The sequence below is a fragment of the Magallana gigas genome, chromosome 3 (genome assembly GCF_963853765.1).
Source record: "Magallana gigas chromosome 3, xbMagGiga1.1, whole genome shotgun sequence".
Classification (NCBI taxonomy): domain Eukaryota; kingdom Metazoa; phylum Mollusca; class Bivalvia; order Ostreida; family Ostreidae; genus Magallana; species Magallana gigas.
The window spans coordinates 56,654,537-56,672,099 of NC_088855.1; the positions used below are offsets into that span (position 1 = coordinate 56,654,537).

General features: G+C 33.9%; 1 protein-coding gene across 1 annotated transcript; it reads left to right on the forward strand.

Annotated features, from left to right (window-relative positions):
- Positions 1-9,940: 9,940 nt before the first annotated feature.
- Positions 9,941-17,286, forward strand: LOC105317781 (uncharacterized). The gene is made up of 2 exons (XM_011414512.4): positions 9,941-10,163; positions 16,901-17,286. The coding sequence occupies exons 1-2, from the start codon at positions 10,050-10,052 to the stop codon at positions 17,108-17,110; spliced, it is 324 nt and encodes a 107-aa protein (XP_011412814.1). The 5' UTR covers positions 9,941-10,049; the 3' UTR covers positions 17,111-17,286.
- Positions 17,287-17,563: the final 277 nt, after the last annotated feature.

Genomic DNA, 17,563 nt, shown 5'->3' on the forward strand with positions numbered 1-17,563 from the left:
TCATGATAAGACTGATAGACATTGAGATTATTTTGGCCAGAAGGCGCAAGGGGAGTGAGCTCAACCGTGTCAATATCGTATATAAATCGTATGGAATCGTGTGAAACCGTTCTAAAGTCCTACATACAACACCCGGATTAACACTTCATGTGCGGTTGTATATACGGTCTCGTACGGTCTCACACGGTCTTGTACGATCGCTAATATGATCATACACGGACATAACACCCGTGCCAGTTTTTTAAAAGTTTAAAAAATCATACACGGCTTTCACGGATACACTCGAATGGCCCGAGTGTAAGTCGGATAAGGCCACGGTTGGTTCGGTTGTATGTACGGTTTACACGGGTGGCCAACCGTATAAGCCGTGTGTTCTGTGTGAGACAGGCTTTACATTGTTTCAGCAAAAGCACCTACCACCCAACAAGAATATTTTAACCCCAAAAAATATTTTTTTAAAAAAGCACAAAAAATAGTAAAAAAAAAAAACCGTCAGAGACTCGTGGTTAAAGTGAAAAAAGTATATATTTTGGCATGGTCGCCCAAATCCAACTTGATAGTTAAGACCTCCTACGTCGCTTTTATAAAAAAAGATATTGTAAATGTAAAATAGTTGCCGTAATGTAGACGCATAAAACAATTTAATTGATAATTAACGAACTCGTAAAATCTTTTGTCATGTATATATATAGCTGTATTCGGTTGCTGCTTCCGAAGAAAAAAATGACACAGTATTGAATAATCGATGTGATTCAGGCAAAAGAATTATTATACATTTTTTTTTCTTGATGATAAAAGGCTCCGATATGAATATATGAGTATAAAGACGAGAGCTAACAAAACGTGGATATAAATAACGACGTCACTTCCGCAGCACTAGCATGACACCTTCCCGGGTGCAGCACTGTTCATGGTTTTAGTTGATAACGCGCTTGGAGAATGAAAATTAAAAGACTCCCTCCACTATGACATAATGGGATCAAGTAATTTGATTACATTGAAATTAATGTATCGATTTGAACTAGATTGATGAATGATATCTCAAGAACTCCTAAAGCAATGACTGTCTTGGGTGTTTCAACTGTTCAAATTTTCTAATTAAAAATATCATGCTTAACCAAAAGAGGCTAATACACGTTTTCTGACTTTTACAAATATTCCAAAGCATAGTTTAAACTTGTTTTGGTGAAGATGCGAGCCGAAAGATGTTTACCGACTTTCAAATATATTCCAAAGCATAACATATTTTTTTTTTGCTGAATAACACAGTTATACGTCAAAACCATTAAAGTCCCTGGTTGTATAGACCAATACACACTGAATCTTGTTGATACATGTACAGGTTCCAGGAACGTTATGTACAACGAGTCTGTGCACTGGACAATTGTATGACGTCATCTCCGTTTTGCCAGCGTAGTCTGTTTTGCATGTGTGTTATATTCCTATATAATACTTTCATGTTAAAAACTGAAATTTGATTGGTTTAGATGCAGTTAGATGCGTTCTATTACCCTCAGCCTTAGCAACACACTTGGCAACGGTAACACAACGAATTGTTACATGAACGTAAATTATGCGCGTAGCGTTCGCCTTAGAATACACTTCATTTCTAAATAAAAGCAGTAAAATTTTCTTTAAAATTAAGATATTCAGTATAATAAAATAAATAGTGCCTGTTTGGGAGGGTAACTGTTGAAATTGACATCTCTCGAAAACCATTGTCAACCTCCGCGTCGCGTCGGTTGACAATGGTTGTCTCGGGTGTCAATTTCAACAGTTACCCTCCCAAAACAGGCACTATTTATATAATGTTACGTTATGATACAGTTATATTATTGATGGTCAGGATTTTTACCAGTTATTCAACTTTTTAGAGGATTAGATGGTTACTGCATACATGTATGTGCGTTGTAAGTCGCAAGACATTTGGTCGCCATATTTTTGTTTCGTTGTTCCTCCGAGTTAATCACGAGATGAGAACTTTATGGTCACTTGCTTTCCGATCGAGAAGATTATACTGACCTGTACATCAAGTTTATGTAAGCATGAATACTTTTAAATTTATATGATTAAGAGGGCATTTTTTTAAGTACGATATTTTTTCCATTTCACTATTAATAACTTAAGATTCACTTTCATATATCATAAATCGTCCTTAAAGATTTTAAATTTAAAACACTTAAAGTAAAAAAAAAAACTATCAACCCGAAACAAGAAAAAAATCTATTTTCTCCAAACAATGATTATAATTTTATACATAAAAAACACTGGCGACATTTTTACAAAGTATTTTAAAAAGTCTTTTTCCACAACCGGCAATGATTTTTTTATTTTTTTTTTTCATTTTGGAGTAACTTTAAGGAGAAAGTACGATATACGGATATAGATAAGCCCCCATCTAGACCATGCCGATCACTTTAACACGCTTTCTTCCATGAGATTTTGTATCAAATCTTGCAAAGTTTTTTACACAGTAATCACAGAATATATGATACCCGATAAAAAAAATAGCATTTTTCATTAATCTATTAGTTAATTAGCGCCGACATATAGCCGATGAATTCTTTACAAGAAAAAGTTACTCAGGGATAACCTCTAGCGCATGAAATTATTAATTGCAGAAATTCTATGTCAAATATTCCGTATACTGATTTTTTTTCTTTGTAGTGGAATTCAATACTAGATATTGATAAAAACTTGTGTATTTTGTGGGAAAAATAATCAAAACAGTCTCTAAATACCTCGGTAATTTGTTTCCTACACCTACAACATTTGGCAACGACCTCTGAACTTTCAACTCAATAACATTTACCGAAGAAAAAAATTATGGAAATCGAAATTGTCCATCTTCAATTTTTTGACGACGCAGTCATCAAAATCAGATTTTTTTTATCTCGTTAGCGGCAATAGTCACGGTGATCACAGTTTAGCTTTGTATTGATTTTGATCACCGCTTTCAACTCTTTTCACTCTTCGCAGCACGATCTCTTGGTAAAGGAACGGAGAGAGGGAGAATTCCCAATTTATTACCAGGCTGCATATAAGGTTCATCCTTCTTCGTTAAAGCTAGATCAGTTAATATTTGCAGTACCTTACGACAAACATCATTTGTTTCACCAGACAGACACAAGAAGCCCAAGCGCAGGCATGTTAGAAGATAATAAAGTTGTACAGTTTCTGTCTCAGTATGTTTTAGATTAAACAGTTCTATCGTCCATTTCAGGTGTGTAAGATGGTGAAATCTGGCCAGGTGTTCGGATACAGTATCACCAGGCCGATTTCTGAGGCGCACCTTTCTGTCTGTTGTTGTGATAACGTTTAATTAATTAACCCAATGGCAATTTTTTACAGAATATTTTATGAATTGTGGTGCGATTACAAAGAAAGCAACCACATTGATACGAATTCTTATTAATACGTACAAACTGGAACAGACCGGATTATTATACTTTCATGTTAAAACCTGAAATCTGATTGGTTTAGACGCAGTTGATAATCCGTTCTATTACCCTCCGCGTTAGAAACACACTTGGCAACGAGTAACACAACGAATTGTTACATGCGCGTAAACTATGCGCGTACGGTTCGCCAAAGAATTCACGTCATTCATATATAGAAGTAGTAAAGATTTCTTCAAAATTAAGACATTCAGTACAATAAAATAAATAGTGCCCGTTTAGGAGGGTAAGAGTTGAAATTGACACCACGAGAAAACTATTGTCAACCGATGCGAAGCGGAGCAATGGTTTCGAGGGGTGTCAATTTCAACAGTTAACCTCCTAGACGGCAGTATTTATATATTATAATGTAATGTGGTTCTAAAGACCCTTTTTTTGCGGAAGAAGAGAGAAAATATATATTTAAAATAGAATTTTCTTATTTCATATAATTTCATATAAAGTGTTTGGTCATTCATGTATAAATATATACATTTAATTGCGCCACTAATACGTAATAAGAATGGGTGGTTTACATGGGAGTACAAAATGAATGCGATAATTACTGAAATGATATCGTTATTGAATGTAAAATCAATAAAGATATTATCTTGTAAAATATGTGATACAATTGACCTTATGCCCCTCTCTCATTTGATACTATTGCTATACATAGTACAACCATTTCCTGTAGCTATCTAAGTTCATAGCATTACAAGGTAAGCCCCCGTATTGACGCACTGAATGGTGGCGATCACAGGTGATCACAGGTACGTCTTGTCGACATCAGAGGAGGTATCGTATGTACAGCTTGTACCACTAAACCGTGAAAGGTAGACGGAGTACACTTTCAACATCACCAAAACAATATATTACCCCGTTCTGCCATTCTGTCATAATCCTTATTACACAACTAGTATATAACAAGAAGCCAAGTGAAATAGTGGGATAAGATGTTAAGTTTTGAAACAGCCCTTTTTCTAATGGACCAAAGAAATATGATTCTTCGAAGATGTGTAAAACAACTTGATATTTTATTTATTTATTGGCATGGATCAGTGAACACAAGAAAACGCTATAAAATTGATTATTCATATTAGAATGCAAGGGACAATTGGGGATTTGATTAAAGGTGCACCCATTCTAAGAATATCTCCTGCATTATCCTCCTTTTCGTTTTTGTTATTATTATCTTCTTGATAGGGATCTGATCCTATTAGTTCACTCCAACACTGTAAGGAGTCATTTCTATGACAGTATATACTTATGGCACTACACTGTATATATGTCGAGCCATGAAGTTCAAAGCCGGACATTTTGAGATATTTATACTATATAAAAAAGTGAATCTCTGTTCTGAGTTTTGTTATTGAAAATTTTATTTGGTAATAAGATACAAGTAACTTTGAAAGAAAAAAAATTAAAAAGGAAAAAAAGGAAAACGTGAATAAAATCCATTATCCGGTTTTACAATTTGACGAGTGTCTGACGAAAGTAAATAATCCGATATTATAAGGAAGATAAAAAAAAGGCATATATTTCTCATTTGATAAGTATTTGACAAAGAAAGAAATTCTTTGCTAAAAAAAAAGACTGTTGACCAGAAAAAATCAATATAAGTGCCATGCAGCTGTAGTCGTAAATAAATTTCTGGGGATATATACTTGTATAAAGCGATCTTTATTCTTCTGAATTCCATGCTCGTTTGATGTAGTGCTTGGAGAATTAAATTCTGCGTATTCGGTACAAAGTTCATTTTGATAAATACGACTTTTGAGAACTACTCATTTTATTTCTTCGTTTGGTAAAACAAATAGAATCTACATAAATCATTCAAGACCTGAGATTTTGTATTTAAATAAAAGATCAGCTTCACCGAAATAATTTTTTTTTTTTTAATTATGAAATACGTGTTCGTCAAACTATTATCAATCTATTGCTCTATTGCCAAACGGTGTACATATGTAGGCATGCAGCTATTTAGGTTTACTGTCAATTTCCAGATCTGGAAAGTAAGACGACAAAATGATATCAAAAGTTGAAGATGTTAAATTTAATTATCTCTCTATAACCTCCACAATGACTGTCAAGGGCTTTGTTTTGAGGATCGCATTTTTTCGTTGACGATCTCGAAACAAGTTATTAATTACTTTGGCATCAAAAATAGATAGAAAAAAGTGTTCTCTCTCCGTCAGGGGGAAGAAAATCGGAATATGCCTATCCCCAGGAGTACTCGATCCTTGAAGATGCTTGGGATTACTGTATAACAGGAAACATTAATAGTATCACATACGCATGCATTTTATTTTCCAATTGACGATATTTTTTCTCGTTGGTTGAATTCATTTTGATTTTTAATCACTAAGGGATTGGTTATATGAAGTTATAAAAGTGATTTTTTTTTATTTATTTTTTTAATAAACTTTATTCAATTGACAATTCTGTTTCTTATGGTCACATTTATTATAATTTTTACCACTATTAAAAGTATATTTTCTCACTGACTTCCTCTTTCATCCCCCCCCCCCAAAAAAAAACCCCAAAAGAAAAAAAAAAACCAAGATCCTATGAAGGATTGATGCATTTTCTCTTTTTATTGTTGTTATCTCTCGTTATCGTTCACTGCTGATTGAAAATTAGACGTCACGGTGAAAAAACGAAGAACTAGATGAATGGGATACTGTATTCAGTGACTGTCGATTTGAAAAAAAGGTGGTTATATTCTAAATATAAAAGTTGGTTATAATCTCAATAAGTTAACTTAACGGAACGTAGTGACTGAGCAACAATCAAGTTGATTTTATATTGGTAATGCATGGAAATGAAGTTGGATACGTACATTAATTTTACATGTATAGGACCTACCCCAGTTTGGGTTTCATTGACCTTGGGTCTTACGTAAATACCCTGCGATTGATAATTACCATTTCCGATTTGATATTGAAATGCACGTCGATAAGTGCACAGGCACTCAGCTGATGGCAATCGAGCCTCGGGACGAAATTCAAAATCTGCATGAATTTTAGTTGATAGCATTATCAATGCGTTTGATTTAAACTTTAGGACGAAATGTATAGTGAGAAATATCACATTTGAACTCAATGTTACACGCAAACCGGTAGGCATATCTGATTTATGTGGCAAATTGAAGCCTGAATCGATGAGGGGGTCAAAATGGCGTTGCACACATTGTGTATTTATATATAGTAGGTGTAGAATTTTTCGATATATGACTTATTAAGCGACTGATTGATAAAAATTCAGGTGCCTGTGATAAGTGTCATACCTGTACATGCAATCAGGATATTTTCCTCGCCACCACCACGAAAAATAATGGCGTCCTAAGGTTTTAGCTCCTTGTTTCCCCGATTGCGTACTGAAACTCGTATAAGTGACATTCTTCGAATACATTCATATTTAGATAATCAGAGAGCTCTGTGCCATTTTTCACGAGTGGATATTGGCTATGAGGTAAGAGTTATCACGAAACCTTTTGGAAGGTATCAAATAAAGAACTGTAGTGCTTTTATCATATAATATTTACATTTATAGTGTATATTTCCTCATATGTTTGCATCTGATATCTGTCACGTTCAATTTCTGCCAACCCGTGAGTCATGAGCACAAATATAAGCGTCATCACATGTTTTGAGTATATTCATTATTGTAGGATTAAATGAAACATTCAAACCTACATAACCAACTTAATATGTACTAATGGAAATAATCGTTAAATCAAATCTATTCATCCATAAAGAGGTTTTTTTCAGCAAAGTTTCTGGCACTATATATTTGGTCGCGGAAGCGAACTAAACAAGATTCTGAGAGTATTGCATAAGCAATACACGTCCCCTACCGGTTTGTAGAAATTTGTGAAAAAAATACACTTATGCAAAATATCATATCTTACCCACAGGGGCTTGGTTGTTGGATAGTGAATTTCCTAATTTTTTGTATAAATATATAACTATAAATCCAAGATGGCGAGTGTCGTCCCTTTACTTTTTTTAATGTACATTTAATACACTTTTTTAACATGACTGAAACGGGGGGTTTTCAGTGTATTTATTTATTGTAATACACAGAAATCCATCTAAGATAACCAATCTCAATCAATTTTTTCTTCGGGAACAAATAATTAAGAACTTCATTATCCAACAACCAAGCCCCTGTGATCTTACCGTCTCAACAGACCAACCCGATAACGAACCCGATTGTAATAATACAAAAAACTTTGTCGAATAAATTTACAACACAATGCTTGACACTATTTTACAGAATTTATTTGTTTGTTAGAAACAATAAAAGGAATGGTCCAAGTTATGCACGATAGTATTACTGACAACATACTTTCCTCGTTTGTTTGAGCCCGATAACGAACCCGAACATTAAACAATTGGAATATAAAAAAATAATTTTCTCGAAAATATGTCAACCAGACGCTACAAAAGTGTAAACTTGATCTGTAGTTTGACATTTTGAAGCTGTTAAGCAAATTTCATATTATTCCTCAAACGCATAAAGAAAAAAAAATGTGGAAAACTGAAGTGGAACAGACAGGGGGGACAGACGGACTGACGGACGCAGAGGAAAGCTATAGTCCCCTCCGGTGAAAACCGGTAGGGGACTAATAACATTAATATGGCTGTTCCATGTATGTTTCATATCCCTGAATAAGAGCATACATTTATTTATTTAGATTGCAGAAAAATTTATATTATCAAGTGCTCAGAGGTCCTTAAATACATGTACCACATGATGACACTCTGTCATTCAGTCAACAGAATGTGACTGCATGATTATTGATGTGTGACTGAATGACTGAGTTTCATCACGTGATGTTTCAGGTTCTTCTGATTGATAGAGGTCTGTGAAATGTTTACTCTACGCGTTAGTATTCCAGTTTTTAAATAACTTAAGTCCTATGTCAGGTTCAGCTATCAACAGCAGCTGAACATTGCATGACTATAGATGTAGTGCACAAATTTGGTCACCTTATCAGACCTTTCAGTTAACATTCAGTTGAGAGCTTCACCCCATGGACTTAATGCACTTCATCTATAGTCCAAACCAAGACTGTATCAGGTTTCTATTGAGGGGACGCTTCAGAGTCTCGACAAGAATAACACTTTTAAAAAATAAATAACAAGATCGTGGACAACTCATGATCCTTAGGTTGCAAGCATTTAAACAATTACTGAATATGTAGATAGATTCAGTAAACATATATTTCTTTCCATAGGCGGCAAGCATGTATGCATGCGGACAAAAAACAACTTGTAGGAAAACTTGTAGGAATAGGTAAAATATGTCGGACTAGTCATGAAACTATTGTCGCGATGACACTTGTTAACACTATCTATTGTCACACTTTATTACGAGTGAATTTCAAATTAAAGATAAGATACAATTGTTATGTCATATACACTTTTTGCAAGTAAGAAAATGACTTTAGCATGTAAATAACATTTTTTGGTGGCATTTGATACGTCTAAATAAAACCTATCATATTTTGTAAAGTCCGTGATTACCTTCTTTTGTGTGCTCGGGAGAATCGTAATCAAGATGCATGTACTATGTATGAGAAATCTACTAACGAAGAGATCAGATCATTTCAATCTTACCTCATTACAACAAATGCATGGTACTCTTTCATAAGTTTCTTTTCTTTGCCTGCATTCATTTTGCTGCCAATTTTTTACAGAAATACTAAACAACAAATTTCTTTATGTTATATTTTGGGTGACATTCCATTGTCATCAAATGCACGATTGGAATCTTATTACAACTTATCAAAAACAAATTACTAAATATTAACAGATTAAGAGGTCTGGATGGTCATGACCGTTTCTTGGCTCTATTAACCTCCTTAAAAAGAAGAGCTCTATATAGCAGAACATTAAAATTTTAAACATGCAATATGTAGATTTTCTCTTCATTAAATGATATTTTATAGCTTAACAAATCATATCTAAAATTATCTGCTGGTTACTGTGTTAGCCACATAGTCACCTTAAACATGTGGAATACAATATATATTTACAGATATATTATTAAAAAAACACAGCAGGGAGATTCATCAAGGTGTATGAACCATTTGCGAAACGTACTCTTGAACTAGCCATAGCCATTTTGTAAATAAGTAGATTGTAGCAATCAATTGATTTGAAAGAAAAATTAATCGAAATAAATAAAAATAAATAAAGTAATTCTTTCAATAAAGTTGGTTTAACTGGTAAAGCTTTGATCTGAAAAAAAAGAACGATAAAGATTTTTTTTTCAATACCAATGTTTTAAAAGTGAATGTTGTAATTTGTTGAAAAATACAATTCAAAACATCAACCTTTGGAGTTTCAAAAATGTGTAATTAAACCCGTATTTCCTTTTATTAATACACCTGTTGAGAATGTTAACAGATATTCCTTTCCCAGGATCCAACCATGTCATCGATGGCGTCACCAGGAGGCGGTGAGCAGTGGGCGCGTCATTATAAATGTTCATTACAGATCTGGGTTTTAAGACACACGCTCTGAACTCGCAACTTAATCAAGGACTACTCAGAGCAACCAGAACTTCATCGACTAAGGACTCTGCTTTCTTGATACTCTCAGTATGGAACTCACTCAATCTGTCTTTGTGCTAAAGTTATATGCAGCCGTGGTCGCCGTTTTGTTAGTAGCCGAAGTTCACGCACAGCCTCAGAAGTTTAGTACAGAAATTCAACAGGTACGTGAGATTAAAATTTTTATTTTCGATTTTGATGTTTTAATAAAGAAAAATTAAACATCTCTCTCTCTCTCTCTCTCTCTCTCTCTCTCTCTCTCTCTCTCTCTCTCTCTCTCTCTATTATAACATCATTGGATCTAGTAATAGAGATTTAGAACATTGGTGTAATTAGTCACCTCCTTCAGCCGACTCGTGCCAAAATCCGGATTGAGATTCATGATTTTGGATTTTTTAATTAATTGTAGAACTCCAATTTCGATTTATACGCTTCATGAATGAAATACAATGATAGTGAATTCCTCTGAGAAGTGCCGGGTTTTTATTATCAATAACAACTGAAAAAGAGTATCTCAATGATGTTATCTCACGCAAAGTTTCCTCCCAGTAACACAAGCAGGAGAGCGACATTCCAGCTATGTCAAAATTCATTAATATCATCATTGGAAATGTCGGCCACACTACGGTTAGCCTTTTTTTATCAGATGCTCTTTATCATTCTGATGAAAAGTATGTAAGAAAGAACCCTTTAACCAAGTAATTGAAGATACCACCTCTATCAGAGAATGAATTAAGAAGTTAAAAAAAAAACTCGGAACTATAATATGATTTTAAACTAGCAGAGTTTAAATATAACATTGCTTAAATTTCTCTTAACTGAAAATAAAATATAACGACAAAACAACGAAGAATTTCAATCTCTTGATTTTGTAAAAGAGGGGATAAAGAGAGTTATTTTATTGTATCAATATTACACAATTTCTATCCAAAATATCTCCTTATCTAATTAAGGAAAAATTCAAACTTGTTTCAAACTTGTTCACTCGATGCGACAGTTATCAGTTTTACACAAAAATGTTGTTTAAAAGGATGAAGTTTTTTTTTTTTAAAGGCACAACATGAATGTACAGTCATCCAAAATTTAAAATTAATAATGTTTCAGTAAACTAGTTCGAACGGGTTACGAGTTCTTCTCTTTAACAACAATAGAATGGGATGCATTGGGAAAAAATGTAAAATCGCCAACACCTGATAAAATGATTGCTTTTGCTAGATATTCTCTATTTAATTTACGAGGGGAATACTTTAAACCAACTTTTATTCGCGGCAACTTTATTTAGCGATTTAATAGATTGAAATAAAATGGTTTGCGATGAAAATTTGCGCCGATAAGCGTTATCTAGACCCTTGTTGTTACTACAACCGCAAGGAATGGTTCGCGGCGAGAAATATTCTTGTGAACCTCACAAAAATGTCGTGCACTTGGTTTACAGTACTCAGGACCAATCAATGGCCAAAATATCGTGCCTTTACAGAACAGCACATGCGCGGTATAAAATTTGTCTAACCCTATAAAACATTTTAGCCAATAAATACATGTCTGTCTTCGCTTTACACAAAGTATCCCCCCCTAGAAGTAAGTGGAGGCTTAGTCTCTACGGACACGAAAAACGGGTGTTTGTTGTCTCTTGTTATTAGAAATCTTAAAGTCATACTTCACTAAATAGAACTAATCCCAAAGTCATACTTCACTAAATAGAACTAATCCCAAAGTCATACTTCACTAAATAGAACTAACCCCAAAGGTTTTTTTCCGAAGGAATCGTCTCTTTCTTTGGAGTTACGATTTTCTTACCGATATTAAGAAAAGATTGATGTCAAAAGGTTTATACCTCACTTGTCAGGTGTGACACACTGAAAGCAAATAAAAGTGGTTATACATGTATAATACACTTGTACATGTATGTAGGCGATGGTCTGTCACGTGGTATATATTTTCAACAAACAGAACCTTACACGGGTACAAACATGCAACATTAGCATTGGTATTAATTCTTATCCGGAACAGTGTTCAATTCATATGGCTTTCTATAACACACAATGCTAGCTATCTCATGATCAATCTTAAGAACAACTTTCATCGTCTTCACTTTAACGATCTGTTAAGACATTACATTGATATCGTGTCCGGTCCCTGGGAGCCATTCTGCACCTTCCCTGTAGAGTCGTGCTTGTGCCTTTGTTTATTTTGCTGTTACATCAATACCATTTTCATGTGCAATATATTATATTTTCTACAAGCAAAAGTCATTTACTATTTTATCTACATTGTACGTGAATCATCAAAAGGATTAGTTAATCGATTCATGAAATTAAAAAAAAATAAATATGAAACATTGTTTCAGAAGTTATACGCTTCTGCTGTCGGTCATTCAAACAAAACAGAAACTTTTACTACTGCAAATCTGCTGAAATCGGAAATATCACAAGTGTTTGATGTCTGTCTTATCTCAGTGTAATAACAACTTAAAAGACAGGAATTCAAAAAATATATATTCAGTTATCAATATGATGCATACATAAAATTTCGTATTTCAAAGAGATTCTGATTGTATCCGATTGGAATGATTTTCAACAAACGCTTGTTCAGTCAAGAAAACTAGTCTGTTTCACTTTGAATTCCAATAATTTGTAAATAAACTTAATCAAAGAGGATTAGGCTTTTCAAGGATTATATATATTCTACTTGTACAATAGCTCTCATTCAAATTACCATTGTCGCTCTTTTCATACTTGCACACTAGCAGCTAAGTTTTAATACTTGTATATATGTTTTTCATTTCCACACACCAGATGCGTTCTAAATTTAAAGAAAGGTCTTTTATTATGATTAATAGTATCAAGATTTATTACATCTCTATCTTACTTTTGTGTATTTATTTATAAAGAATAATTACTACATTAATCTGCTATCGTACGGTTGCCAAGAAACCACCGCAAGTTCAAAGATATCGGGTATATTAGATTAACGTGGTCTGTTAATAATACAAAGAAATAATTCTGCAGCTTGAATGATTCTCATGTAGGGGTTTCTTTCACTAAATATGCATCAGAAAAAAGCCGCTGAACAAAATCAGCATGACAAAGTACAATATCCAATATTTGCTCTTTAGATTCACGCCTGGAATTTCAAGTAACCAACTATGTTGCTATAGAGCTGTTCAACGGCGTGACCAAAATACAATCTCAATAAAACACAACGTAAGGCCCTATAAATACGTGGAACAGTTGTTGGAGGAGTTGGAAAAGCAATTGTTGAAATTACATACTATGTAAATCAGGCGTGGGATCATATCTATTTGAGTTTTACTAAATCTTAATTCATGGCATTCCAAGGAGACTTTGAAAGAATACTAGATTGGTTGAAAAAAAAACACCCAGATATTGGTTGTTACAAATATATTTGAAAAATATATTGAATTTTTAATTGCGACAAAAATTCCATTACCATTTTCCAAACGAATTTAAATTGCAAATATGATAATTGCGTAACCCAAGTAAAACATCATGAGTATGATAACTATACAATTACTGTCTTGAAGCTACAGTACGTTTCTTTTTTTCGAAGCGAGTGTTTTAGCCGTTTGCTTATTTTCAAAGTAGCAGCGCGGAGTGTATATCAGCTTTCTAGAAGAAATTGCATCACTCCACGCCTCCGGGGGTTATGTAACAAAACTGGGACGAGAGGCAGCATCCTTGTATCGTCGATGGTTCTTATATTAGAAAATAATCCGAACATGACCTTTCCTTTGTCATACAATTTAATATTTATCTTCCTTAGTCATACATGTTCTGGAATATAAAAAAAGACCAGATATTCCGTTCCCACCATTGTTAGCACTGATAATGAAAGTTTGGGCAAAGCTTCCTGAAATTAATCCGCCATTGCTCGACTCTGAAGTGAAGCCTCTCATAGACGTTATACTATATTATTTTACCGTAACCAAATCCCTCTTGTCAACACTTACAAGCCTGAGAGGACCCTCTTAAATCAATATCCAATACGTGGGATAGCGGGCGCTCATATTATCTTTAATGAATAAGCATGTGGCGAATCTCGTCAGAGAGGACACAGTGATATCAACGAGCGATTAACTGATTTGTTTGATATCAGAGACTGATCTTTAAAAATCCACCGGGCTAATACCGAGGCAAGACACGTGAACTACTTTTACATAATAAGCTTGTACCGAAGACCTACTCAAGTTACCCTTTCTACATATTAGTCCCTACTTGACGTCTAGTTTCATTCATTGTGTTGTGCTTTACCGTATTTTTTTTTATTAATTTGGTTTTAAATAAGAAATTGTACTCCGTCTTCAGCAGTATTTTCCTGTGGAGTTTTGTTTGACTTCCCTTTACGAGCTCTCACTCCTCCAACAAGTCAATAATGATGTACAGTAGATATATCATATGTCCCCGATTATCATCGCCTTATGTAATTTACAACGAGTCATGTAAAGCGAGTCTTATGAACGGAATTCAGATACAATACATGGAAACAAAATCATTGAATAAATGATTTAGTCGAATAAATATCTTCGTCATCTAACCTATCAATACATATAATCAATATGTAAATGCGTATCATGTTTTTCCATCAATTGATTGAAAATGTCAATATGCAAACCATTATTTTACATCTTGCATACAATTTGAATGTGAAATATATATTTCATTCAATGAAAGGCAGTGTCTCAGTAAAACCCAGATATTATAATGTTTGATTTAATCACCAACCTCCATTCCTAGTGGTGTAAATTATCACTTTCTATAAGGTGTATGTAGTAATGTTGTACCAACCTTCCATTTTTCAACTTTTTTAAAACCCTGCAAAGTTTCTGATAGACAACCAAAAACACAGTTTCAAACAAAACACAATTTGCTGCAAGTGAGAGAAGTGATATTTTTTGTAGTTATGACTAAAAAATAATAACATTTTACTATATTTTTCATATCGAGTGAGTAAAAGGACTCTTACTCTTATACTTGTTGTTTAGTATACATACAAGGAACAGTCGGTTCTTCTATGTATGGGAATTACAATAATTATTTGGAAGTCTGATGTCAGTCCGTGCATTCTGCGTTCCGTGTAGATAAAGTTTCAATGGTCACGAATTAAAGGTCAACTTGTAGTGAATATTAAAAGTGTAAAAATAGGACATAGTTTAACAGCAAAAATATTGTTCAACACAGTAATTTTAAAACCTTTTAACTATATGCGCTGAACACTGCTTGTTAATGCTTTAATGCGTGGTTTTAAAAGTTCAAAGAATGCGTATATACATGCATTGGCAAAGTAAGCAAAATTAGTTAGAGCATGGTTCGGTTTTGCTAGAAGTTGTGTAATCACAATTGAATTTCTGAAGGTGATAATTAAGTCTCAGAGGATGGAAATATTCAGATATTAACATTTCATTTCGTATTTAGATTTTGCTGTAATAAAAATTCTCGTTTTTGTTGCCAGTGTTTCAGAACACAGAAGGATACGTTGATCTGCTCTATTGGTCTCCTGGGTTTAAAAGCTTTGAATGATTTAGTACTTTCATTGAACTTAATAGGATATAATAGTGTAGTTACCCCATTTTTCATCACACTGTAATTTTCATTGCAAAGCTTTTTTTTGTTATTAGTAAAATGCATTATATACTGTGATTTATAAGCAAGGGATTTGTGACAACTTGCTTCTTGCGTTCTTCTAAAAGAACAAATGATCTTTGGTTTCTTAATTAAAGAGACTCAATGGTCAACAAAGATAACATCTGATCCACCTCATATTTTAATAAATGATTTGTTTAGCTATAAACGTTTTTTCCGTACAGAAAAATTCAATTTCGTTTTACTTTAAAATTTAGATCTTTTCCTTTATTTTAATATAGATATCTCCGTTTTTAGGAGGTTTATATAGTACTAGTATATAAACATGGCTACGACCAGTCAGCCCTCCTAATAAAGACGGTACGTGCGAGAGCACATGCTATTATAAATTTCTAGTACGGATATTTTTGAATATACATGTATATAACATAGGTTTACAGTAATGTTATCAAACACCGCTATCTACTTGTTGCCTTGAATTCACTCAGAGTCTTATACACTCCTTCCATCGGGACATGGTTGTCAAGAAGTTTTTCGATATCTCCCAGCAGGCCACAAGTATTCCGGTGAGAGTCGGCGTGGCACATTATACACCATGGGCACATTTACACCCTGGTCAGGACCAGAAGGACTGCTGCATTAATGTGCACTACGCCTCGGTCTTCAATTCATTGACGCAGATTTCATAGAAACGTTCTAATTAGTTTTGTTCGGAGAGAGTGACTTATTAGAACTACAACATTTGTTAAAAGATTGTTTTGACACTGCTGCACATTTTACAATGTGAAACCCGTAAATCAATAGAGCAAAGGAATAATGTTTTGTTTAAGTGATAGATTGTTCTTACATGAAGAGTTACAGACAATTTGCAGACACTTTTTTTTCTAAGATTCTCTCTTGACACTTTGATAATTCCAAACTGGCGTTATTATGTGAACGAACGCTTTCCCCACCAGTATAAGCCATATGAATTCAATAATTCTGTAGTTAAATCACCCTTGTAATAGCTGGTTCTAAGGACGCCTTTGCTTCACCCCCTCCTATCTACAAATTCCTTTTATTTATGGAATTTTTAATACATGTACATTGCATCATGGATTTTTTCTGACATTAAACAATATTAACTTTCTCAATAAACTGATTTTTTATATAACTGAACTGTTTGTTACAAATTCAATGTAAAATACTTTGTAGCAGAAGGACAAATATTTTGCTCATGCACAAAAAATCAATTGTTTCCAGATATTTGTTAAACATTCACAATAATTCATATGATATCATTAGTTTCTCTGATCTTTCAGACAGGCGACGAAAGCTCTACGGATTTAAACCTGTTCAAGATGGCCTTACGTGAGGCCTACAACCGTGAACTGGAGTTCTACGAGCAGCAGGAAGCACAGATCGTCAAACAGTTAGCTGCCCTTGAGAACGACCGGAACCAAATTAGGGAACGGAAGAGGAGTCACATCCGGTGCCTTGTCAACGTCATAGCGTGCTATCGCAAGAAGTGAAACTAGTCCTTAACATGGAGACTGTGATCGTGGTGTTCTTATTGATAAAAAATAAATAGTTTGGGGTCGAATTTCAAATTCTTATTCGACTTTGTACGCTTACAACATTGTTTAAATCAATTGCAAACTTGTTCATATTGGTGGTGTCCTGATAAAAAGAGAAGATCATTTGAAAACCTCTTGGTTCTTATTTGAATTAACATGAATTGGGTTTTTTTCGGCATATGAAAGTTAATTGCCGTATGTTTGAAAATAAAATTGTACACAAAACGTGTTGATTGTTATTTTCTACTTAACCGGAAGAAAGTGTAGACTCATTGTTTTCATTTCAATTAGGAGTAAAGGTAACAGATACTAGTAAATATGACAGTAAACTACGTGTATACAAAAATAAGTTTATTTAACTCTTTAATACATATAATCAAAGAGCTATGAACGTAGTTATCTTGCGTT

What these genes read in the sequence shown, in the direction of transcription:
- LOC105317781 (XM_011414512.4), top strand. Translation starts at nt 10,050, where the DNA reads ATGGAACTCACTCAATCTGTCTTTGTGCTAAAGTTATATGCAGCCGTG. An exon ending in TTAGTACAGAAATTCAACAG is followed by an intron (nt 10,164 to 16,900) that starts GTACGTGAGATT and finishes CTGATCTTTCAG; the next exon opens with ACAGGCGACGAAAGCTCTAC.